The 24,795-nt window shown below is 47.4% G+C and overlaps 1 protein-coding gene across 1 annotated transcript; it reads left to right on the top strand.

Moving 5' to 3' along the window:
* Positions 1 to 23,432, top strand: LOC104676364 (glycine receptor subunit alpha-4). Its single transcript, XM_010381161.2, has 9 exons — positions 1 to 491; positions 3,588 to 3,718; positions 4,008 to 4,075; positions 4,313 to 4,536; positions 4,660 to 4,742; positions 6,297 to 6,437; positions 9,309 to 9,523; positions 14,936 to 15,085; positions 21,407 to 23,432. The coding sequence occupies exons 1-9, from the start codon at positions 421 to 423 to the stop codon at positions 21,695 to 21,697; spliced, it is 1,374 nt and encodes a 457-aa protein (XP_010379463.1). The 5' UTR covers positions 1 to 420; the 3' UTR covers positions 21,698 to 23,432.
* Positions 23,433 to 24,795: the final 1,363 nt, after the last annotated feature.

Below are 24,795 nucleotides of genomic sequence, written 5' to 3'. Positions count from 1 at the left end.
GTGCCTTTAAATTGCTGCTTTCGGAGGGTGCATCTAGGGGGAGGTGGGAGGCAGGAGAACATCTTCCTACCGGTCTCCCTCCTCCCTCCCCACCAAGACTCTTCAGGGTTTAGAGAGTGATTGCTGCCCAGAGAGAGTCTTTTCCAGCTCCCGGCTGGCAGGCTAAGGCCCTCCGGAGCCCAAGGCAAGCCCAAGCAGAAGCCAGTAGGGTTATTTGTGTCAGGATCATTTCCAGGAGAATAGTTCTGGCCCCTGGCAGGTAAAGACGGGCCAGAGGAGAAGAGGCAGAAGAGGAGAGAGAGCAGGCTCTTTGCGAGCAGCCCAAGTTGGAGAAAGGCTCTGTACTTTTGGTGTTCCTGCAGGGATATCCCCTCTCACTTTGGCAGCCAGGCTGAGAAAGGGCTTCAAGATCCCCGCGGAATGACAACTCTTGTTCCTGCAACCCTCTCCTTCCTTCTCCTCTGGACCCTGCCAGGGCAGGTCCTCCTCAGGTGAGCTGAGTGGGGGTGAGAAGGAGGTGCATGCAAACACTAGCCAAGGGGAATGGGCAACCTGGGCATCTGGCACACTTTCCTCTAAGTTTGCACAAAGCCCACAGTCTGGAGGGCTTCAGGGGAGGACACGCCCTCCCCCAGTTAGGACCCCCAAGAGCTTCGTATTAGAGATGTCAAGGCCCCGGTCATGCTGGGAATGTTTCTGCACAGGTGGAGGTTTCCTAGGCCTGGGTAGGGGTTAGGCAACTAAGCCCCAGAATGGAGGGTATCTGTCCAGCCACCTAACCCTGTTTCCCTATCATCTGGGCCACACACTGCTGAGATCGTTAAAAATGACAGCAACATCTGTCAACTGCCAGCCCAAGAGGCTTCAAGTAGTAGAGGTTTGGCCCAAGACCACATCAGGATGGAGCTGGGCTAGACATTCTTCGGCCCTCTGCAGTCACCCTGCTTGTGCTCACTTGGTTGCTCCCTATTCCTTGAGGGGGAAAAAGTAGCAGTCACTTCCTGGGCTTGCAGGAAAGACATCCTTTGGGCTCCCTGTAAATGTTCCCCCACCAATTGCCCCTTTCTCATTAGACCAGGAGCCAGCCTAGGTTGGCAGGGTGAGTTGAACAGGAAAGACGGCTGTAGCCTAGGCTGACCTGGTCATAAGAGGAGTGCCTCCAAAGGTGGAGGGGGTCAGTGCCACTACAGCATACTCCTCCTCCTCTTAATCCAAGAAACATCTCAGGGCTGCTTGCCTCTGCAAAGCCTACTGCTCCACTGTTTGCAGACACATTGGCTGGCAGGCAGGCAGGGATGCAGAGCAGGGCAATACACTTCTAAAGAGTGAAAAGCAGCTCAAAGTGGAATGGCAGCACAGCTGGAGTTGACAGGAGGATGCAGGCAGAAGAGGGCACCACACTGGGCCTTGCAGGCCCTCCAGGAGGGGAGGCTGCCTCAAAGCCCAAGCTCCAGTAACAGCATTCCCAATGGGACTTGGAAAGCAGAGGCAGTTAGAGCAAAACAGGCCCTTAGAGAGTCTGGAGTCCAAGTCCTTCATTGTACATATGGAAACTGAGGCCTAGAGATGGGGAGTGACCTGCCCAAGGTTGCTCAGCTACCTAGCACCAGAGTTAGAGTTCTCTCCCTGTGCTGCCCCAGAACCTTGCATGAGAAAGATTGTCAGCTCTGGATCCTCCTAGGTCCTGCAGGTGTTTAGGACTTTCCAGGAATGAAAGACAGGAGGGAGTGGCTGCACACTGTGACTGCTCTCAGGTCCTCAGACAAGTTAGCTCCAGAAGAGGGAACTGCAACAGGGACTGGGGCCCAAGACTGCTAAGCCCATAGCCTGTCCCAGGATACTAGGTCTAGGATTAGCAGGAGAGGTGACCTGAGAGTGGGGCTGAGGACAGTGGGGAGGGTCCAGTTTCTCCATGTGCAGGACCACGTGGCCTCCCAGCAGGCAGGTGGCAGGTGGCCAGCAGCAGCAGCACCTGGCTATCCTGTGTGGACATCCTGTGGTGAAGTCACAGACTTCTCCTTGCTCCAGCACCATCACCAGCCTCCTTGGATTTTCAGAGCCTGTCTCTGTCCCCAGGGTAAGGGCTTCCTCTTGCTTAGAAGATTCAAGGAGCCAGGACTCTAGAAGGTCAGGGTGGGGCTGCCGACCTTCCCCTACTTTGGCTCCTTGGCAGCCCACCCTGGGCTGCCTGCACCATAGTAATTGTGATAGATAGAGCTAGTTTTGAAGTCAATAGCTCTGGATTTGAATCCCGGCTTTACCACTCACTAGCTGCATGATCGTGAAGAATTCACCTCACCTTGCTGATCCTCAGTCTTCTCATTTATATAATGGGGGTAATCATAATACTTAGTCGAGAGGACTAATGTGAGAACTAAACTAGATAGAGTGTGTAAAGCATTTAGCATGGTGCCTTAGCTATTTTTATTATTCTGTCGGTCACTGGATGGTACATGGATCTACTGGGAAAGAGGAGCCCACTGGCTCAAAAAAGACTAGTCCCCAGCAGCACAGCAGTTACCCCGCTGCTCAGTCCCACAGTGTGGCAGCAGCAGTGACAGTGGTGGAGTCGGCTATAGAGCAACGACAGCAGGCAGGAGAGAGCAGGAGGTGCCTGGCCCAGCCTGGAGTCCAGCTGAGCTCGGCCCTGAGCACTGCTCCTGTCCCCAAGGCTTTGCTGAGCTCCTAATCCCTAGTTTATCTGTTAGCTGGCAAGTTGGTAAGTAGGCATATGGAAGGGGCTTTGCTGCTGTTAGAAGGAAATCTGTTAGGGGAAAAGGGGACTGGCTTCTAAGCTATGCCAAAGCACACTGGCTCCTTCCTCAAAATCAAGCTGTTAGCAGGAAAATATGGGAGTTGACCTCAGCATGTCTACCCTACCGGGAGGCTTTTCCCCGTCCCTAGAGTCCTGCTTCCCCACCATAGTTACCAAGACTAGTTCCCCTGCCTGCAGTGGCATGGCCCTTAACTAAAACGTAGCTCAAACATAGCTTCCTGCTGGAGCATGCGCCAGAAGCCAAAACTTCCTCTTCAGAAGCTGAGTCCTACTTCCTGAGCAGCCCAGCATAAAGCCCAAGCAACTGAAGCCAACTCTCAAAAATAAAAATTATCCTTGAGCCCTTCCCATCCTTGACTAGGCTAGACGGGCAAAACTTTGTAGTAGCCACATCATTTCCCGCAAGACATCTCTCGCTGAGTGTTTTCCAAGTACCTTCAGAAAGAGAACATTGGATGAGGCCTCAGCCTAGGGTATGAGTCCTGACCCTGTCACTAGCTCTGAGACTTTGAACAAGTCATTCCTCCTTTTGAAGCCTCAGTTTTCTCATCTGTAAAATGGGAATAACAGTCCTCACCCCCATCTCACTGAGAATTGGGAGGGTAAGAAGACCTACTGTTTGCGAAAACACTTTTCTAGTACTAACAGGTAGGCTGCCGTGTTGATTTATGGCTGTTTTTGTTCTCGTTTTGCAAATGGCACCCAGAGACCCGTCATCTTCTGTCCTCCTGCCTGAGGGGTATGGAAACTGAGAGTCTGTGATAAATGCAGCACACAACTGGCCTCAGACTTTTTTACCTCTCCTGTCCAGGGTGGCCTTGGCAAAAGAGGAAGTCAAATCTGGAACCAAGGGGTCCCAGTCCATGTCCCCCTCTGATTTCCTAGACAAGCTTATGGGGCGAACATCTGGGTATGATGCCAGGATTCGACCCAATTTTAAAGGTAAGAAATCTTCATCCTATAAAAATTCCTCCCTCCCCACCACCTTTGGCAGAACATTACCCAGCCAGCCCCTATTGCCTCCCCTAAGGAAAGGAGGCTGGAGGTCCAGGGCTAGGGCTAGTTCTAACAGCTCAGAAGGAGCCTCCCCACCGCATTGCCCATGGGCGTGTGTAGCTGGCACTGATTTCTCCCAGCAGTGCCCTGGCCTGAAGCTCAGGGAGGGAGTTCTGGAAGCTGCTCCCATTCTCCTGGAATGCCCTGCCAATGGCCTGTGCTTTGTTACCCTCAGGCCCACCCGTGAACGTGACCTGCAACATCTTCATCAACAGTTTCGGCTCCGTCACCGAGACCACCATGGTAAGGGATCTCCCCACTCCCCACTTCCAGCCTAGTGTGAGTGGGAGGAGCCCACCAGATAGCAAGCTAGCATCTTTTGCCATATCAGCCCAAGGAAGGCTCCTTCTCTAGTGAAAAATGCCTACTGCCCGAGATGTGCTCCCAACACTCCTCCTCATGGCCTTCCTGCCCATACAGGCTTGCTGGGCCCCTGGGAATGGCAATGTTTCTGATGGGCCCATATCTGCACCCTCCCAGGACTACCGGGTAAATGTCTTCTTGAGGCAACAGTGGAATGACCCACGCCTGTCCTACCGAGAATATCCTGACGACTCTCTGGACCTCGATCCCTCCATGCTGGACTCTATCTGGAAGCCAGACCTGTTCTTTGCCAATGAGAAAGGGGCCAACTTCCATGAGGTGACCACGGACAACAAGTTACTGCGCATCTTCAAGAATGGGAATGTGCTCTACAGCATCAGGTGCACTGGGTGGATGGCCAGGAGAAGAATTTAGATGAAGACCGAGGAGTGGGAGGAGGGTTCCCTTGTGCTGTGATGGGCCCCAGTAAGCCGAAGTCATTTCTTTCTTACTGATCCCACTAGGTTGACCCTCATTTTGTCCTGCCCAATGGACCTCAAGAACTTCCCCATGGACATCCAGACCTGCACGATGCAGCTGGAGAGTTGTAAGTGTCTCTATAGAGTCACAGAGGACCTGGAATAACAGTGAGTTAACCCGACCTCATGACATCACAGATGAAAAGGGCTACCCAGAGTTGGGAAGAACTTACTCAAGCACACCCAGCCAATTCTTGGCACAGATGAGACTAGAAACCAGGGCTCCCTAACCCCTAGAACAGTGTGTTTTTCATCCCCACACTATTTGCTGATCTGGCTGTTCCATGGGGCTGGGGAACAGGAAGGCATCAGCCTTACGCACAAATGCGTTTGTGCTGTTTTGGGGGGCGATTTGAGTGGCATCTTCTCTGCCCAAAGGTGTGTCCCCTCTCACAGTGCCTGAAGTAGTTCCACCTTTACTTCCCTTGAGTTAAGGCATTGAAGATGCCTATAAAAATGCCAGAGTGGGCAGGGTGGGGGCACTCGTGGAGCCCTGGTTCCCCACAAACACAGATACCTTTGTAGAGAGGTAGGAGATGACAGTTCTAGGCAGAGGACAGTGCCTAGAATGAAGAGGTCAGCCAAGGGCTCCTCTGTGGCAGGGGTGCCAGCCTGGAGGGGCTGCCCAAAGTGCAGAGGAACCAAGGATGACAAGGCTGGGCCATCACTTATTTCCACTCCCTCCTCATCTCCTGGGTCGGCGGAGACGTTAGATCTGGAGCCATCCACTAGATGTTCCCAGAAGAAGGCTTATAAGGCTGTTTCCAGCATAAAATAACTGTAATGAGTAGAATGTGTCTTGTGTGGTCAGCTCTTTAGAGTTCTTAAACCACTTTCACACCTGGGCTCTCAATATCCCTTCATGGCAGCTCTGAAAAGTGGGTAGAGCAGCTACTATAATTCCCATTTTACAGAAGGGGAAGTGACTTATCCAAAGTCACAGAGCTACTCTGGGTCAAGGCCCAACACTGGATGTCTGTGAGCCTTGGTGTTTCTGCTCCCATCTCTACCTGACATGTGCAAATATGGTCATATACGTGGCATGAGCCCTCATGAACTGCTATGTATGTGTGAATAACTTGGCATGTTCAGATATTAGCTTTAAATTTGTCCCAACTCAAGGCCCTGGCTAGGATCTATGGTATGCACATTGTCCCATGCATGACTGGCAGGATATAAATAGCTGTCTCCTCCCTGAGGTGATGTGGCAGAAGCTCTGGCTCTGAGGCTAGCTCAGCTTAAGACGTGTGTTCGGTACACATGCTTACTCCCCTGGGCTTGAGATATGGCAGGAGGCTCCTAGCTGGGTTCCTTGACATCTTTCCAACCCTCTTGACCTGCTTTCTAGGTCTGCCAAAATGATTTCTCTTTGGGCTTTTCTCAAGCTTGAAAACAGGGTAGGAGTCTGTAGTCTTCCTGATTTACCTGCCCACTCAGGATGGGCCCGTGAGACAACTGACCAAGTGTCCTCTCCAGAAAAGTTTCCCTTTCCATGATAAGCATGAAGCTCCTAAACCCCAGACCTTACTCCTCACCTGTTCTCTCCTGCCTGTTCTGATCCTACCCCTACCCCCACCCAACACCCACACTCTGCAGCCCTCTGCCATCTCTGTCACTTTCAGTTGGCTACACCATGAATGACCTCGTGTTTGAGTGGCTGGAAGATGCTCCTGCTGTCCAAGTGGCTGAGGGGCTGACTCTGCCCCAGTTTATCTTGCGGGATGAGAAGGATCTAGGCTATTGTACCAAGCACTACAACACAGGTAAAAACCAGGATCTTTACTGGCTGTGAGACACAGGAGAACCTTCAGATGTGAGGCAAGGGGACAAGTCAGCTGGCCTCTATCAAAGGTTCAATTTATGTCAGATATGGGGCCAGGGGCTTCATATAACTTATCTATTTGTGATAGCAATTATAAATACCATTTTTCAGAAAGGGAAAACTGAGGTTCTAAGAAGTCAGTTAAATCAAGTGTCCAAGTCATATAGCTAGTAAATGGCAGATTTAGAATTTAAATCCAAGCCTTCTAACTCCAAAGTCCATGTTCTTGTTCCTGTCGCATGCTGCAGAGCAAACGACAGTGGGTGGAAAGTTTCCCACTTTTCCTGGGATCAACTTTGTGTGGAAGCAGGGAATCCATATCTGGTAATAGGGAGTGACTATGCTGAACCCAGAGGGAATAGGCCTGAGGGCAGTGGCCAGCTTACAGTCCACACTTCCCACTGTGTCACCACTGCCAGCTCTCAGGAACTTCCCAGGTGTGAAATGTCAGCTAAGAAGTGGAGAAGGGCTGCTTTCCCAGCCTGAGCATCTGCCCCCCTGCAGCTTCTCTAAGAGTTGCTGGCTCCACATTTTCCCTGACAATTTGTCTGCACGGAGCTCTGACCCTGAAATAGAGGCAGCAGCCTGAAGAGGGGAGATCCCGGGTCCCTTCCATGGTGGGCTGATATGTTTTGGGTACTGCCCCATGAATATGGGTGTGCATGTATGTAGGGGTGTGGGGAGTGGGAAGAGGAAAAGGCCATTGAATTCAGAAAATACAAGGGGGAATGAAAATTGATACAAACATTTTGGAGTAAAAAAGTTGGCAAACTGTATATAGATCAGTGGTTTTCAAACTTTGGTGTTCATTATATTCCCCTGGGGAGTCTATTAAAATGCTGGCTCCTGGGCTCTACCTCTCAGAGATTCTGATTACGGTTACCTATACTTGGAGTGATGCCCAGAAATCTGCATTTTAACAAGCATCCTGAGGATTCTGATGCAGGTGGTCCAGCGAACATGCTTTGAGAAACTTTAGAAACTAAAATTGTTTTTCTACTTATTTATCCAGGAATCCTATTCCTTGAAATGTATTATATGGAAATATTCCAAAATACTGCATTGGCCTTTGACCCCAAGGAGGCTCCTGGGTGGCTGTTTATATTAGCAAAAACTTGGAACTGTTTTAAATATCCACCAATAGGGCAGAGGTTAAGTAAATTACATAGTGTGTCTGCTTAGTGGATTAGTATGCAGACATTAAAAGGGATGGTTACAAGGTGTTATATCAATGTGTGAAAGTACAAGTGAAAAAAGGTAAGATTCAGAGGTATAAATACAGAATGATTATATTACGGTAAAAGAAATAAACCAAAAGCATGCATTTAAAAGCTTTGGGTGGAAATAGCACTAAATGTCTCTAAAGTAATGTGATACAACAGATAAAAGCAAGAAGTTTGGAGGCAGATAGAGCTGAGTTTGGATTCTGGCATCATCATTTACTAGTTGAGTGCCTTTGAGAAACATAACTTAATCTCTTCATGCCTCCGTATTCCTATCTGTAATATGAGAGATAATAATTTTACTTGCCGCAAAGAGTTGCTATAGGATTAAATGAGATAAAGTATATGAAGTCAGGTCCCTTAGTAGGGGTTTGATAAATAATAAGCTTATGAATATTATTATCCCTTCTCTACTTCTCATTTTTTCTATACTAAACAAGTTTTAATTTTGGAATTAAAAACAAAACTGCTATTGCAAAAAAAAAAAAAAAGAAGAAGAAGAAGAAGGAAAGAAGGGAAAGAAAATATGGGTACCTAATAAAGGCATGTCATGACAAGAATCCCGGGGTGGGATGAAGTGAGGTGGATTCAGGGAACAGTAAGAGGTCACAGCATCATACAAAGTGTCAAAACCATAATCAGTCATTGACGAAATCACTGGCTTTGAAGAATCAAGTAGGCCTGATAAGACTAGACCTAGGCCAGAATAAAATAATAATATATGCATCTTCTCCTTTTCGCTTGGATTATCCTGAGCCTCTGCTTCCAAGAGAAGCTCTGAGCTAGTATTTTCTCAGCCCTAGGGCCCTGGAAAGCAGAGTAAAGTGAAGGTTGGCAAAGGAGGTGGAGCATTGGTTGGTGTGCCTGGGCCAATGCACTTTTTGCTGGTGGAATAGAATGCTGCAGCCTGATGCTCTATGGGAACCCGCTCCCCGCAGTCTGGAGCTGGTCTCTGTTGGGCGGTTTTCAGATGTTTGCTATCTGGCTCTTCTCACTTGCTTAAGACACAAACAGTGTTTATCCTAGTGAATTGTTGCTAGAGAGCTTCTGGGGCACTAGCAAGCACAAGCATGGCTGCTGAGATCTAAGTGGAGTCTAAGCCAATTGCTTTGTTAATAATGATAATAGTAACAGCTACCTATGTGTCAAATGCCTCAAATACATTATCTTGTTTAATTTTTCCAATAGCGCAGTGATGGAGTTGGTATCACTACTCTGTTTTACAGTCAAGGAAACTGAAGCTCAAAGCACAAAGTCACACAGTGGAAGGTTCAGGATTCAAACCCAGGCAGTCTGACTCTGGAGCCCTCCTGCTCCTTATCCTCTTGCCGAGCCGTCATGTGAAAGGCCTTCTGCTGGAAATGAAAGTGCTGGGAGCAAAAGGCCAAGTCTTTGATGGTCGGTCTGAGAGCTTCCTTAGTATATACATCTGGCACTGCCTGGGGCCATTATGAAAGGCTCATTCATTGGCCCAGCTGAGGTGCCCAGAGGCTGGTCAGCAGAGGGCTGCCCTCCTCCTGTCCTAATCCCCTTAGGCTCAGCTACAGACTGGGGAACTGGGGCCTGACTCCTCACCTCTCTCCTTGCAGGGAAATTCACCTGCATTGAGGTAAAGTTTCACCTGGAGCGGCAGATGGGCTACTATCTGATTCAGATGTACATCCCCAGCCTACTCATCGTCATCCTGTCCTGGGTCTCCTTCTGGATCAACATGGATGCTGCCCCTGCCCGTGTGGGCCTGGGCATCACCACCGTGCTCACCATGACCACCCAGAGCTCTGGCTCCCGGGCCTCTTTGCCTAAGGTGAAGAGACATGCAAGGGAACTTGCTTGCCATAGAGCACCCCATTTCCCATTCATCCCAATGTGCCCTCCTGCTCACCATTTACCTTGGATTTAAGGTTGAGAAGAGCCACCGGGCAAGAGCTGGTGTCCTGCATTCTCTCTCTCCCTGTAATATACTGCTAATAACATTGTTGACAATGTGGAGGCTGGGGTTGGGGATGCTATCTGGCTAGGGAATGAGGAGAGACAGTGCCTTACTTTGACTCTCTTCAGGAAATATTAGCGTGTCCAAGGTCAAAAGATCCTCAGCAAGTAGAAAGTCCTGCTCCCTCATGATACAGATGAGGAGAATACAGCCCAGAGTGGTAAAATAATCTTCTTAAGATCATGCCTTGTAAGAAACAACCAAAAGAATATCAGAGTTTTGAACCAATTTCTGTCGTCTTACTGTATCAGAAATTAGAAACTATCACAAAGCACTCTAGAGACAGTATCCATTCTTTTGGGATGAGAAAATTGAGGTAGAAAATAGCAATTAAAGTCAGTGGACTCCAGTTGTCTGGGCCCGGTGATGTTTTGATTACGCAGGAAGATTTGTGCTGATGGGACTGGGCACAGATTCTCCCTGTCTCATGTCTTCATGTAGGGAATTTAGAGGTCACCTCAAAGTCCTTACAGTCAGCAAAGCTCTGAACAAATCAGGGAGCAACGCCATTTATTCATTCAATAAATATTTATTGAGCATGTACTATGTACCAGCCACTGAACTTTGTCATGTAGAAATAACAGGAAGCAAAAGCAACACAGTTCCTTGTGGATCTTACAATGAATATATTCCCTCTTGCACTGATTTGTTGGGAACCAGGCCCTATGATCTCCCATCTCTCAGTGCTTGTTCCTAAGAAGACTTTTTACTGGGGGCTTACACAGTAGGTAATTTCACACATCCATGGTGAATTTATGAATGTGCTACATGGCTGGGAGTAGGGTAGTGATTAGGAGTAGGAGATTGGGGTCAGCAGATTTAGGTTTGTCTCCCAAGCTCATCATCTACTAATAATTTACCTTAGGTAAATTCCTTATCCTCTCAATCATCTTGCCTGTAACATGGGAATAAGAATATTACCAGTTCTGGCCGGGCGCGGTGGCTCACGCCTGTGATCCCAGCACTTTGGGAGGCCGAGGCAGGCGGATCACGTGGACAAGAGTGCGAGACCAGCCTGGCCAACATGGTGAAACCCCATCTCTACTAAGAATACAAAAAAAATTTAGCTGGGTGTGGTGGCGTGTGCTTATAAATCCCAGCTACTTGTAAGGCTGAGGCAGAAAAATCGCTTGAACCTGGGAGGCGGAGGTTGCACTGAGCCGATGCACCACTACACTCCAGCCTGGGCAACAGAGCAAGACTCTGTCTCGAGAGAGAGAGAGAGAGAAAAAAAAAAAGAATATTACCAGTTCCATAGGGTTATTGCAAAATATAATATATTAACACACAGGACAGTGTTTGGCACATAATAACGGCTCAATAAATGTTAACTATTGTTATAATTATCAGGTGTCAGGGTTGAAAAAACTGAGTGATGAATCTGGGGCTAAAGCAGCTGGTGTCATCCCTAATTATTTTTGAGTTGTCAGAAACCTTTGAGGTGGTCCAAAGCCCTATAGGGATAAGTGGTAACAAAACTCAGATCAGAATCACATGTCCCAGGAAACGTTGTTAGAGATCATTTTCTGTAAATGTGTTTCCTAGATGGACAGGGATATTGACAAGGCTCTGAGAGGCAGGCTGGAGTTAGGCAAGGGCTACACGGCCAGACCAGGCTGTGATGGTCGTGTTTTGATAGTGGTCTTGTAAAGAGACCAGAAGCAGAAAAGTAGTTCAGACCTAAGAACCCTGCCCTAGTTTATTACCTCTGCCACACAAGGTGATTCATCTCTAAAGCAGAGAGGTACTGAAATTTATGCCTTATTCTTGCCAAGAGAACTTCCTTTTCTGGTTCCCTCCTGTGAGTGAACATAATCCATCTGCTCCCAGGAATCACTTAGTTTCCTTATTTGGAAAAAACAGTCTTTGTTGGAGGGTTGTTTGCAGCATTTGGTACCTTCTTGTCAAATTTTAATGACTTCTTCATGGCCTCATTGGCCAGTAAGCAAACTATCCAAGCCTGCACCCTGAACTAAATAGCCTCATTAGCCAGCCCCTCAGAGCAAGGGACTCAGTAAGCCAGGGACTGTTTGCTCACTCTTGAGTGTGTGTAACATTAAGTTTGGTGGGGGCCGCATGAGGTCAGGCTAGGGGCTTCCAAAAGCCGCACCGATCTCACACCCCTAATACAACTCTAGTGTCCAGAATGAGAGTGGCAGAGGCTTACTTTGTAAGGGAACTCAGTTGGAGTGACCATTCCTCATGTTCCCAGGAAACAACTGTTACTTTGCCTTTATGGTGCCACCAAAGGCACTGATTACCATCTCTTTGCTGGGCCTTTGATCCCCTCAACTGCAGGGAGCTCAAAGCAGGATGGAAGGACTAAATGGAAGTTTCTTCCAGAGGCTAGGAGATTAGACCTAAAGTTGCAGCAGGGAAGGAGCCACTTCTGTCTAGATCCTATCATCTAAATAGCCTACAGCTATTGGGGCAGGTAGTGGTAAAGAGGGTAGACAGCAAGCAGAAACCAGCAGATATGCACATCACATGTTGCTAAACCATCTATCTGTTCATTCATTCAAAATTATTTACTATAGGCCAGAAACTCAGCTAGGCATTGGAAGCAGAACAGTGATTGAGATAGAAACAGTCCGTGCCATCGAAGAGCTCACAGTCTAGTTGAGGGAATGGCCAGGTATGTGATGGATGCTAAGAAGTTGTAGGTAACCTGAGCACATATAGCAGGACAACCAACACAGACTGGGATGATTAGGGAAGGCATCCCAGGGGATGTGGTATCTAAAGTGAAAGCTGAAGGATAAGTAAAAGTTATCCAGGTAAATGAGAGAAAGGATAGAGGAGATTGGCTCTTTGGGAAACTACAGAAATAGTTTACCACAGCAGATTACAAGGGGTGTGATGAAATGAACAGGTAGGCAAAGGCTAGATATCATGATAAGGGGAGCATAGACTGTATTATAAGGGTAATGGAGAACCACTGAAGGATCGTGAAGGGGAGTGATATAATCAGATTTATATTTTGAAAACAACTCTGGCTGCTGTTTGGAGAACAGATTGGAGGTGGCAAGAGTAGATGCAAGGAGACCATTCAGAAAACTTGCAACCCTTCAGATGTGCCAGGATAGTGAGTGGACAGATTCCTGAGTTTTTGTTTGTTTTTGTTTTTTAGACAGAGTCTCACTCTGTCGCCCAGGCTGGAGTGCAGTGGCACTATCTCAGCTCGTTGCAACCTCTGCCTCCCGGGTTCAAGCAATTCTTCCACCTCAGCCTCCCTAGCAGCTGGGATTACAGGCATGCACCACCACACCCAGCTAATTTTTTGTTTTTAGTAGAGACAGGTTTTGGCTGTGTTGGCCAGGCTGATCTCAAACCCCTGGGCTCAAGTGATCTGCCTCTCGGACTCCCAAAGTGCTGGGATTACAGGCATGAGCCACCACGCCCAGCCAAGATTTTTGAGATGTATTATTGACACACTTATCATTAACAGGACTTTCTTCCTAGTGCTTAAAGTGTCTTTTCCTTTGATGGTCTGAGGACCTTCATGGCCATCCTTTTATAATGAGTAATTACCTCATTATTGATCTTGATAGCAGGTATTTGATATCCTTGGGGGCACTGTCGGACTGAGGGATGGTGAATGAAATAGGATGCCCTCTTAGTAAGTGGCAAAGTGGAGACACCAAGGGATGCTTCATCAGGGGTGCCTAGTAACCCACTGCCACCATCTCAGTGACATTGCCCTAAAAGAGTTAGAGCAGGGTTTTTCACCCTTAGCACTCTTGCCATTCGGGGCCAGATAATTCTTTGTTGTGTGCGTGCATGTGTGTGTGTCTGTGTCTGTGTGTGTGTCTGTGTCTGTATGTGTGTCTGTGTGTGTCTGGATGTGCCTGTATGTGTGTCTCTGTGTATGCATGTCTGTGTGTTGAAGGCCAGGCAGGGAGCTGTGTACTGTAGAATGTTTAGCAGCATCCCTGGCCTGTACCCATTAGATGCCAGTAGCCACCATCTCTTGCAAAATTGTGCCACCAAAAATGTCTCCAAATATTACCAGATGTCCCTGGTGGGGGGCAGAGTTGTCCCCAGTTAAGAATCACTGAGGTAGAGGATTTATTTACCCAGTGAAACTTGCTCCTTACCTGGGATCTACAGCACCCTCACTTCCCATCATAGCAGCAGCTGATGAAGGAAGTGGCCTCTCCGAAATTCTGTTCTTGCTGGGGTGCCCTATGTGGTGAGCTCAGCAGCTGAAAACTATGTAGCAGGTAATTTTGTTGAGGAGATGAAAGATCTAAACCTGAGTTCTGTCCCCCACTCCTGGCCCCACCCAGCTGCAATGCCTGGAAGAGGCCAGAAAGTGGGAGACAAAAGTATTTGGAGGCTGCCAAGGAAAGTAGTGAGAGGAGAGTACAAGGGACTGGATAGGTGGATGCCAACCACATCTTGCAACTACCAAAGCATCCTTAAAGGGGTGGGTGATGTTCCCTCAGTATCCCTGCCCTGTTCTCTCCAGGGTGAGAGATGAGGCCCCAGCTCACTACTGAGCTAAATTCATCAGCAAAGCCTTTCCAAAAGAGCAACAAGGAAAACCACAAGACCAGGGGAAGAACAGGGGTGGAGGAAGGAACTCCTAGTCTGTCAAGGGAAGAACAGGGGTGGAGGAAGGAACTCCCAGTCTGTCAGTGAGACCGCAGCCTAAGTAAATGACAATGCCACTGAATTGAAAGCCCAGAACACCCAGGTCCTAGTGCCACCTTTTCACTGGGTAATCTTGGCTAAGACCCATCTGCTCTGGGCCTTAAGTGTCCTCATGTGTCTCACATCGGTATTGTGAACCCTGCCTGACCAATTACCACTGAGGCTATGAGGACCCTAGGAGATAACAGAGGGAAGACAAATGCAGTGTTCATGCTCATTACTGTTTATTGAAAGAAAAGAATCAAAAGAAGCTCAGAATGAAGACAATAATAAAAAGCAGAATCAAAAGTTCAAGAAGAATAAAGAAAGAAAGGGGAAGAATTGTAGGAAGGAAAAAGTTGTAGAAGTAGAGTATGGAGAGTGCAAAGAGGTGGAGTATGATGGGCAGTCCTATCTTTTCCATCTGGGCTTTCAGACGATAGGATATGTCGTGGAAAGCTTCTTTAAACACCAGAAAAAATTCAGGATAAAGCTCAAAAAGAGCAGGCAATCGATAAGGGTTGGAAATCGACTCAGTAGGCCATGGAAGGACTTCAAGAAGGTTGATAGTTCTGTCGTTGGATGTTGCAGGTGTCCTACGTGAAGGCAATCGACATCTGGATGGCTGTGTGTCTGCTCTTTGTGTTCGCTGCCTTGCTGGAGTATGCTGCTGTCAATTTTGTTTCTCGTCAGCATAAAGAATTCATACGACTTCGAAGAAGGCAGAGGCGCCAACGCATGGTGAGTACAACTAGGGAGGGGCCCACTGCCTTTCTCCTTTGGACTCCTTTCTCCCTACTCCTCCTCCCCACAAACCAAGACCCACCCCAGAGCTGCAAGGACTAGACAGGCAATCAGAAACCCTGGGTGCAGTGGCTCGCGCCTGTAATCCCAGCACTTTGGGAGGCCAAGGCTGGTGGATCACAAGGTTAGGAGTTCAAGACCAGTCTGACCAACATGGTGAAACTCCGTCTCTACTAAAAATACAAAAATTAGCCGGGTATGGTGGCGGGCACCTGTAATCCCAGCTACTCAGAAGGCTGAGGCAGGAGAATCGCTTGAACCTGGGAGGTGGAGGTTGCAGTGAGCTGCAATCACCACTGCAATCCAGTCTGGGCAACAGAGTGAGACTCCGTCTCAAAAAAAAAATAAATAAATAAATAAATACATAAAAAGAGATTGCTTTGAGAAGTAGTAATTGCTCCCTCCACAACCTGGAGGAAGGTAGCCCAGGTTGTCACACACTAATTGGTGGTTAAGAATTCAACAGTCGCCGGGCGCGGTGGCTCAAGCCTGTAATCCCAGCACTTTGGGAGGCCGAGACGGGCAGATCACAAGGTCAGGAGATCGAGACCATCCTGGCTAACACGGTGAAACCCCGTCTCTACTAAAAAATACAAAAAAATTAGCCGGGCGAGGTGGTGGGCGCCTGTAGTCCCAGCTACTCGGGAGACTGAGGCAGGAGAATGGCGTAAACCCGGGAGGCGGAGCTTGCAGTGAGCCGAGATCCGGCCACTGCACTCCAGCCTGGGTGGCAGAGCGAGACTCCGTCTCAAAAAAAAAAAAAAAAAAAAAAAGAATTCAACAGTCAGGCATTGGTGCCTTTCTAGGGGAGCATTATAAGAGGGCCCCCATAACTAAGTTGGAATTGAGAAACCACCACTTGCCTGTTCTGACTGTTGGATTTCTTCTTCTTGATCTTCATTGGGTGCATTAGAGTTGTTGGGCTTGGGTTGTTGTTCTTCCTCAGTCTTTTCTGTTAACCTCATTTCTTCTACAGTAAAGTGATCACCTGGGGAAATATAAAATAAATCTTGTCGTCATGACAACAGAGGCAGTTTACCCCCAATTGCCCAGACAATAGGTGCTAGGTAAGTTGTCATGACAACAGAGGTGCCTGGGCCAGCCTCACAGAAGCAAGTGTCCAATTATGAGCAAAGCTGAAAGGCTTGCTGAGCTACATACTGGTTGCTTAATCATTGGAGACACAGAGTTCTGGTCTGTCTTCAGCTCTGACTCCATGTTTTCTGTCTAATCTGGAGGCTCTAAAGCCAGAGAGGCAAGAGCATAATGACCTCTGGGGAATGGGAAACAATGCTGTGAACTCACTGTTAAAATCCTGACTCTAGCTTGTCTGGGCCACAATAGCACAAGGACTGTTCTCTCCTCCTAACACACCACCTCCCACCTCAGCTGCTCCAGGGGCACCCCTACCATATGTCTGCACTAAAAATATCTCACAAACTACCGCCTTGGTTTCATGTCCCTTGCTAAGGTCCCTTTCTGCTGAGGGCAGGGCTCCTGTCTCATCTAGTGGTTTAAATTTATCAGTCCCTGCCCTTTAGTCCTTTAGTTGGTCCCTGGGCAGTACGCCCTCTAGTGGACTAATCCGCAACTACATGTCCTCGAGTGGGACTCATTCTTCAAGAAACCTAAAAGCGGCCGGGCGCGGTGGCTCAAGCCTGTAATCCCAGCACTTTGGGAGGCCGAGACGGGCGGATCACGAGGTCAGGAGATCGAGACCATCCTGGCTAACACTGTGAAACCCCGTCTCTACTAAAGAATACAAAAAACTAGCCGGGCGAGGTGGTGGGCGCCTGTGGTCCCAGCTACTCGGGAGGCTGAGGCAGGAGAATGGCGTGAACCCGGGAGGCGGAGCTTGCAGTGAGCTGAGATCCGGCCACTGCACTCCAGCCCGAGCGACAGAGTGAGACTCCGTCTCAAAAAAAAAAAAAAAAGAAACCTAAAAGCATTTCCTAACCCATACCAAGGGTTAGGATTAAAAAAAAAAAAAAAAAAAAAAAAAAAAAAAATATATATATATATATATATATATATATATATATATACATACACACACACACACCTAGCAGAAGGGCAAGAAAAAAGGACACTCCATTTTCTAAGCTAACTGTCCCCACCCCCTTTTTAGCTGTGTCGAACAAATCTGTCTGCAGGTACCAAAATCTTTTTTTTTTTTTTTTTTTTGAGACGGAGTCTTGCTCCGTCGCCCGGGCTGGAGTGCAGTGGCCGGATCTCAGCTCACTGCAAGCTCCGCCTCCCGGGTTCACGCCATTCTCCTGCCTCAGCCTCCCAAGTAGCTGGGACTACAGGCACCCGCCACCTCGCCCGGCTAGTTTTTTGTAGTTTTTAGTAGAGACGGGGTTTCACCGTGTTAGCCAGGATGGTCTCGATCTCCTGACCTCGTGATCCACCCGTCTCAGCCTCCCAAAGTGCTGGGATTACAGGCTTGAGCCACCGCGCCCGGCCCAAAATCTTATCTTTATAGGAGTTTTGATCTTGGTGCCTTCTCAATGCCTACCTTGGGAAAAAAAAAAAGCAGACTGCCAACCAATCCAGAGTCCTTTCACCATCTAAGTTGCCTGTATGGATGTCCCAGGAACAAAAAGGCTGCCATTGTTACTGTAGAGCTACTCCAGGTTGACACTAGTCCCACCTCCTTTCCTGAACTCCTGCAACCTGCAACTGCCTACAGCCTGTCCCCTCCTGCTCATACATATAGGCTGATCCTGAGCTCATAATGGAGTCTGTCATGACCAGTGCTCAATTATTACAAAGTTACAACAGCAGCCTGGGCCTTGCTTAGGACTCTGGGGCCCGTCTGAAAGTGGGCTGAGGTTTATTATTAATGTGAATAAAACTGAAAATCAAACCCGTGCCATTCATCATGTCCTTTTTTGAGTCTTCTAAAGTCACTGTTATCCCAGGACCTGTAGCAGGAATTTTGGAGGCACCAAGCAGGCTGAAAAAATTGATGGAGAGTTCATCCATTTGTAGAACCTCTGTCTGGGTCCTACTGTTCCAGCTAGAGAAAAAGAATTATTCAGTCTGAGAGGGCAGGGAGAAAATCCATGTGATCTCCAGGGAACCCTTAGCCAAGAGTCAGTTAGGAGTGTTCTAGGAGCCAGCCAGCCATTCACGTCTTTTCCTCTCAACTCTCTCCTCAACCAACAACTCCATAGTATGGTGGCCCCCTTTCATGTCACTGCCTAAAGTGGTTTACTTTTTACCCATGCAATCCTGCACTGTCTTCCCGGCTAGTCCATAAGCTTCCCCAGGAAAGGGAAGCCCTTTTTCATTTCCTCAGCAGGTCTTAGCACCAGGCTCTGGCCACAGCAGTCTCGTAACCCAGCTCACCAGCTTTCACAGGCTGATTGGAGAGGACTGTCTCTCAAACTGGACAGGGCAAAAGCTTTGTCATGATCAATGGAATAACTTGATAACTGGAAGAAATTTCAAAATACTGCCCAGTCCTCTCAAGGGCTTGGTCCCAGAACCCTGCCCACCTCTCTTCATCCTCCAGCACCCTCTTCATTCCCCATTCTGTAATCTCTTTTTTTCTAGCCCCTCTCACTTCAATACATATCACTCTTTCCCATCTCCACACCTTACCTCCTACACTGTGCATTCCCTCCTTAGCATGGTTATGAGATATCTTCCCTCTCTAGCTTCTCAGTCCTTCTCCCCTATAGATAGCCAGGAAAAAAAAAAAAAGTTCTATTTTAATAGGTATGTAAGCCACAAAGTGGTATTTAAGGCTCCAATGTCCCTTTCCAGCACACACACACCACACACAAACACCCCTCAGAATTTGGCCTAAATAGAGAATACCCAAATGCAGGATGCTCCACCCCTGGATTTCAAGACACTCATCTTTACTCCCCCAGCTACAACAGGTACACTATGTTAAAGTCACAAAAAGCCAAGAGCAGCTTACTCTATTGGCCGTATTTTCTCTCCCGTGTGAAATGGTTTTTTCCAGCCTGGGAAATGTGTCCAAATAACTCCCTTTAGACTTACTATGATTGGATAAAAGGGAAAATAGTTGGATCTATGGAAACGGAAATAGCAGTTGGATCCAACTTTCCCCCTCAGAGCTTTTTTGCCAACATCCGTTGCTTACATCCTCTAGCCGGGGTTGGGCTCAGGGAATCAGATTGAGTACTGGGGAACAGGGTTATCTGAAGGACCCTGAACTGGAAATCAAGGGAGAAAACCATTTTACTTACTCCCTTCATTTTAAAACTATTGCAAAATATTTTGTTTGCCTCTGGTTCTTCACCTCGAAAATGGGTCCAGCACAACCTCCCCTGTCAGAATAGTGTAAAAATGCATTACAGAATACATATGAGGTGAACCAAGGCCTGTCTTTATGATGACAGGTCAGCTTCTAGTCATATCATCATCAAGGGTTACTAGGACCTGCAACACCAACATTTCATACACAAAGCCACTTTTCTTTTTTTTTTTTGAAACGGAGTCTGTCTCTGTCACCCAGGCTAGAGTGCAATGGCGCGATCTCCACTCACTGCAACCTCCGCCTCCCAGGTTCCAGCGATTCCTCAGCCTACTGAGTAGCTGGGATTACAGATGCCTGCCACCATGCCTGGCTAATTTTTGTATTTTTAGTAGAGAAGGGGTTTCACCATATTGGTCAGGCTGGTCTTGAACTCCTGACCTCGTGATCTGCCCGCTTCGGCCTCCGAAAGTGTTGGGATTACAGGTGTGAGCCACCGTGCCCGGCAAAGCCATTTTTCAATGTGTTGCCATAGCTGCAAAGGGCCCATGATAAAGACCCTGTGGTGTCCCTCTAACTGAGAGGGACAGAGTGTTTAAAATCTACTTTATCCACATTTTGCATATATCTATGTCATATCTATACAATATACACATATCTTTTTCTTATAATTTATAATAAATACCTCAGGTAGCCACAGGATGACTAACTCTTCCTGATTTGCCTTGCACTTCCCCAGTTTCAGCCCTGAAAGACCCAAGTCTCAGGAACACTTTCCGTCCTGGACAAACCGAAATGACAGTTTGCATCGTCCTCCAAGCGGCCATTGCACTTCAGGTGATTTCTTAGATACCTGAAATTTTGACTCTAAAACCATGAATACTTTAAGAAATTACCACCATCTTTGAAGGAAGGATTTCTTAACTCTGTCCTTTAGAAGTAAATAAAATTAGGTTTGTTAGGGTTGCATATAAAATAAGACTAAATAGGCTGTGAATGGGTGCCTGAGGGCCTCATATAAGTAAAGCTCCCTCTATTGACACTCAGAGGTTTTGATTCTCTCTCTCTCTCTCTCTTTCTCTCTCAACTTTATCTTTCTGTCCCTACTTCTGGCTCCCAGCTGCGTTTAGCTACTAAAGGTTGTCAGCTAACTATTGGAAAATGGACTTTCGGCAGTCTGCTGCATTACTTAGTGCTTATATAAAATTTACCTCTCGGCCAGGCGCGGTGGCTTAAGCCTGTAATCCCAGCACTTTGGGAGGCCGAGACGGGCAGATCACGAGGTCAGGAGATCGAGACCATCCTGGCTAACATGGTGAAACCCCGTCTCTACTAAAAACTACAAAAAACTAGCCGGGCGAGGTGGCAGCGCCTGTAGTCCCAGCTACTCGGGAGGCTGAGGCAGGAGAATGGCGTAAACCTGGGAGGCAGAGCTTGCAGTGAGCTGAGATCCGGCCGCTGCACTCCAGCCTGGGCGACAGAGCAAGACTCCATCTCAAAAAAAAAAAAAAAAAAAAAAAAAAAAAACTTTTGGAATTTTCAGTTGTAAGTTGAGATAAATTTTCAAAGATACGATACAAAAGGGGAATGAATTCTGAAGCTTTTGAAAGTCATTAAAGTTGAGTTTACTAAGACTGAATATCTCAGCTTCACTATCTAATAGTTTTGTTGTTTTGTTTATTACCAGTCAGAGATAACTTGACATTGAGATGTCCTCTCACAGTGGCTGGCACTTCGCTGGATTTTAGATGGCTCTAAATGATGTTTTGCATTTTACATGGGTGGCTTGGAGCCTATCTGCAATGGAATCATAACATACACCATATGTAGCACGTATAGCTGCTTAGCATACATCTATCTTATGAGTAGTGTTGTGACCATAAAAAGCATGCAATGGGCCTGTGTACCCTAGGCACCTTGTCTGCATAACATCCCCTATGAGATATTGATGTGTGGTCTGTTCTCTATCCCTCTGCCTTTGAACTTTGACCTCAAATTCTGCCTTTTCTTCCTTGTAATTCCAGGAGGAAGATATCATCCAAGAAAGTCGTTTCTATTTCCGTGGCTATGGCTTGGGCCACTGCCTGCAGGCAAGAGATGGAGGTCCAACGGAAGGTTCTGGCATTTATAGTCCCCAACCTCCAGCCCCTCTTCTAAGGGAAGGAGAAACCATACAGAAACTCTACGTGGACCGAGCCAAGAGAATTGACACCATCTCCCGGGCTGTCTTCCCTTTCACTTTCCTCATCTTCAATATCTTCTACTGGGTTGTCTATAAAGTGCTACAGTCAGAAGATATCCACCAGGCTCTGTGAATAGGGTGGGAGCTATAGAGACCTGCTGCTGGCCTCTTGCTTCCTCCTGGGTGGGCTTTCTCCCTCAGTTAGACTCCATTAGGGCTTGGACAGTTTCTTCCTGATCTCCCACTCAGAACTTCAACTACCAGTCCCAAAGCTATGTGGGCCTATACTGCATGGTGCCAATGGTGGCTGTACTTGATGGCTTATCTACCCTAGTCCATGTTTTCTCCATACTTTCCCATTTCTCATGAGACTAAGGTTTGGCCGCATTCCTGGGGCCAGGATGACCTTCTTCTCTTGCCGGAGCCTCTCTGTTTTCCAACAGTCCAGTGGAGAATATTCAGAACACTGCTACTAGATTCTGGCATTTGTTATCTTAATCTGCACCACTTCTCCCCCTGCTACCTCCCGTCCAGAGCCTGGCCATTACTCTGTCCTCTGTCCCTCCTGCTGCAGATTCAAATGGGGAGTTTTTCCTGTCCACAAGTACTGCCCTGTGGGGTCCAGTCAGGTTTCCTTGCAGTGAGAGGAAGACAAAGCCACAGGTTCCCCAGCTCTTGACAAGGTTGTAACAGTCATAGGCTGCACTGGGCTAGCGACTATATGGCCCAACAGAGAGGTGTTCAGCCCCAACAGAGAGGGGCTCTTGGGAAGCCCCACACTTTGTCTTTATCCCTTTTCCTATTGCGCTTGTCTGCTCTTTCCTGTTCACTGAGATATTCCTCTTGCCTGTCTCTTAGTTTTGAGGAGAGCATTCTGAGCTGACCAGGGTAGCTGGTCCAGAAATTACTGTCAGAATTGGGGTAGAGACTTTGGGCTCTCAAAAAGACTACCCTTCCAGGTCCACCAGAACATTCTGGTCTCAGAAATATTCGTTCCGTTTCCTAATTAACTAGCATGGTGGCAGGGTCTGTTGGACAGCTGGGGAGTGTAAAAAGAGAAAAATACTTGTTCTTTAAGAAACTTACTTGATGATGCTAGAAAACTTTTGAGAAAAGTGAGGTCCAAGGTAGTGGAACCCAGGAGGAGTAGAATAGAGAAACTATTCGCAGAGTGTCTTTTGCTGGCTGGCCTTTCATTTGTTTCTTCTTTCTCTCCAAAGTCTCTATTTTCCAGGGCCCCTGATTTCCAACCTGGTCCTTCATCTGCTTTTGGTGAGCAAATGGTGCCACTGCAACCTTGTTAAGGATAGAATGGGCTTCAAGTTTCCTGGGGAGGAACTAGGCATGCAGAGGACCCCTATACTAGATCAACATTGATTTGACCAACATCAGGGTAGCAGTTGTAGAAGTTAAAGAGCCATAATTCAGAGTTGCTTCTTCACCCTTCTTGCTCCACAAAGAGAAGCAGTGAGTAGGTGTACCAGTCAGTTGAAGCTACCAGAAATGCCAGAATAGAGAGGGTTGGTGTGGAAAAGCCCACTTCAGGCCTGACATACCACTGGGACATGCGGAAGCATGTGCCTGGCACACTGAGACCTTTGAAGTGACCAACTGTGAGCAACTGAAACAGGAGAGATTAAAGTATGGGACTGACACTGGAAGCAAGAAGTGATCAAATGATCTCTTAGACATCTTGTCCTTTTCCCTGAACCTAGAATAATTAAGCACATAAGTCCAGTCTCTCTCTCTGCTTCTCTCTTTCTCTCTCTCCTTTTCTCTCTCTCTTTCTCCTTCCCTCCCTCCCTCCATATGGTGATCCAAATTGAAAGTCAATAAATCCAATGGTGAAAGCAAATCCTATAATCAAACCAACAGCTTGACTTTGTCTTTATCCCTTTTCCTATTGCACTTGTCTGCTCTTTCCTGTTCACTGAGATACTCCTCTTGTCTGTCTCTTAGTTTTGAGAAGAGCATTCTGAGCTGACCAGGGTAGCTGGTCCAGAAATTATTTTTATTGGCAGTATTATAACTCTGGTGCCAAGGAGATTTAAAACAAAATAACTGGCATAAGGGAGCAGATTGAATTGAGAAGGGCAGAAAACCCCTGTTTTCCTATTTCTGCCCAGGTAGTGCCAATCAATGAGAGGCCACAAGCAATACTCCTTTGAAAGGAGCAGAGAGCATCTCTTTGATACTCTCCATGGAGGGGCTGGGGTGTCAGGCTGCTGCAGCCCGAAGGCGGGGGTAGCAGGGAGGGTGAACTATGGAGATGAGCTTATTGCACAGAGCTCTACTTGTTATAGATCTTGTCCAGATGGGCCAACTGCACAAATCTGCCCTGTTGGAAGTCTCAAGAACAATGCCCTGGAGACAGCTACAGCACTGAGCAATAGAGCCTGCCCAACTGGGACTCAGATCAGGGCATCAGCTGGTGCTGGGAGCCAAAGAAGCCAAAGTACCAACCAACATAATAACCCACAGGAGCACACAAAGCTAGTCAGAGGCAATGCCAGGTGGAAGGTGTTAATTCCTCCCCATCGGAACCCCCAAGGAGGGAAGGGAGATGCATGGTGTCAGAATCAGGTGCAAATGACTTTAATTTTCCTCACCCTTTCAACATATGTACAGGGGCTGGGAAATACTGGGTCTCCCTAGGAGCATCTGTCACCTAGCAATCTCTCAATCATAGAATAAAAATTGGACCCTTCTTACCACAGTGAATCGGCAGGAGGTCACAGGAGGCTCACTTGGAGGTTACTTCCATTTATCATCATTCTTACAGTACTTACCCCTCCGGAGGCCACACTACCTTCTGCCTAGATCACATCTGAAGTGATGCTGAGATTTAAAGCAGCATTTTTTAAAGGGGAAAAACTTCCTACATAAATAAAGTGTTTTGGGTGTTTTCATTAATTCATTTTTAATATTTAATGCCAGCTGAATATTTTATACATATATTTTTCCAGGGAAAGCGCTTTATTTATTCAGTTGTTGTTAAGGCTATCAGTGCCTCCATCTTCCCTTCGGTTTGCTCTGCTCTCTGGAAAACCAGTGGTCTGTCATCTTTTATTGCCTCATTCTACAACCACAGCCTCTTGTTCTCCCAGAATTCACAGGCAAAGCAAAAAGAGCTTTCTACGTGGAAGAAAGGTAGTGAATAAAATTTGTTCCTTTAGCTTTCTCCCATAAGCATTTGTTCCTACCTGTCACCAAAGAAGAGGCATGCTTCTG

Source organism: Rhinopithecus roxellana, chromosome 7, assembly GCF_007565055.1.
Source record: "Rhinopithecus roxellana isolate Shanxi Qingling chromosome 7, ASM756505v1, whole genome shotgun sequence".
NCBI lineage: Eukaryota > Metazoa > Chordata > Mammalia > Primates > Cercopithecidae > Rhinopithecus > Rhinopithecus roxellana.
Note: the sequence above shows the minus strand (reverse complement) of the source record. Positions and strands in the feature narration are given on the sequence as shown.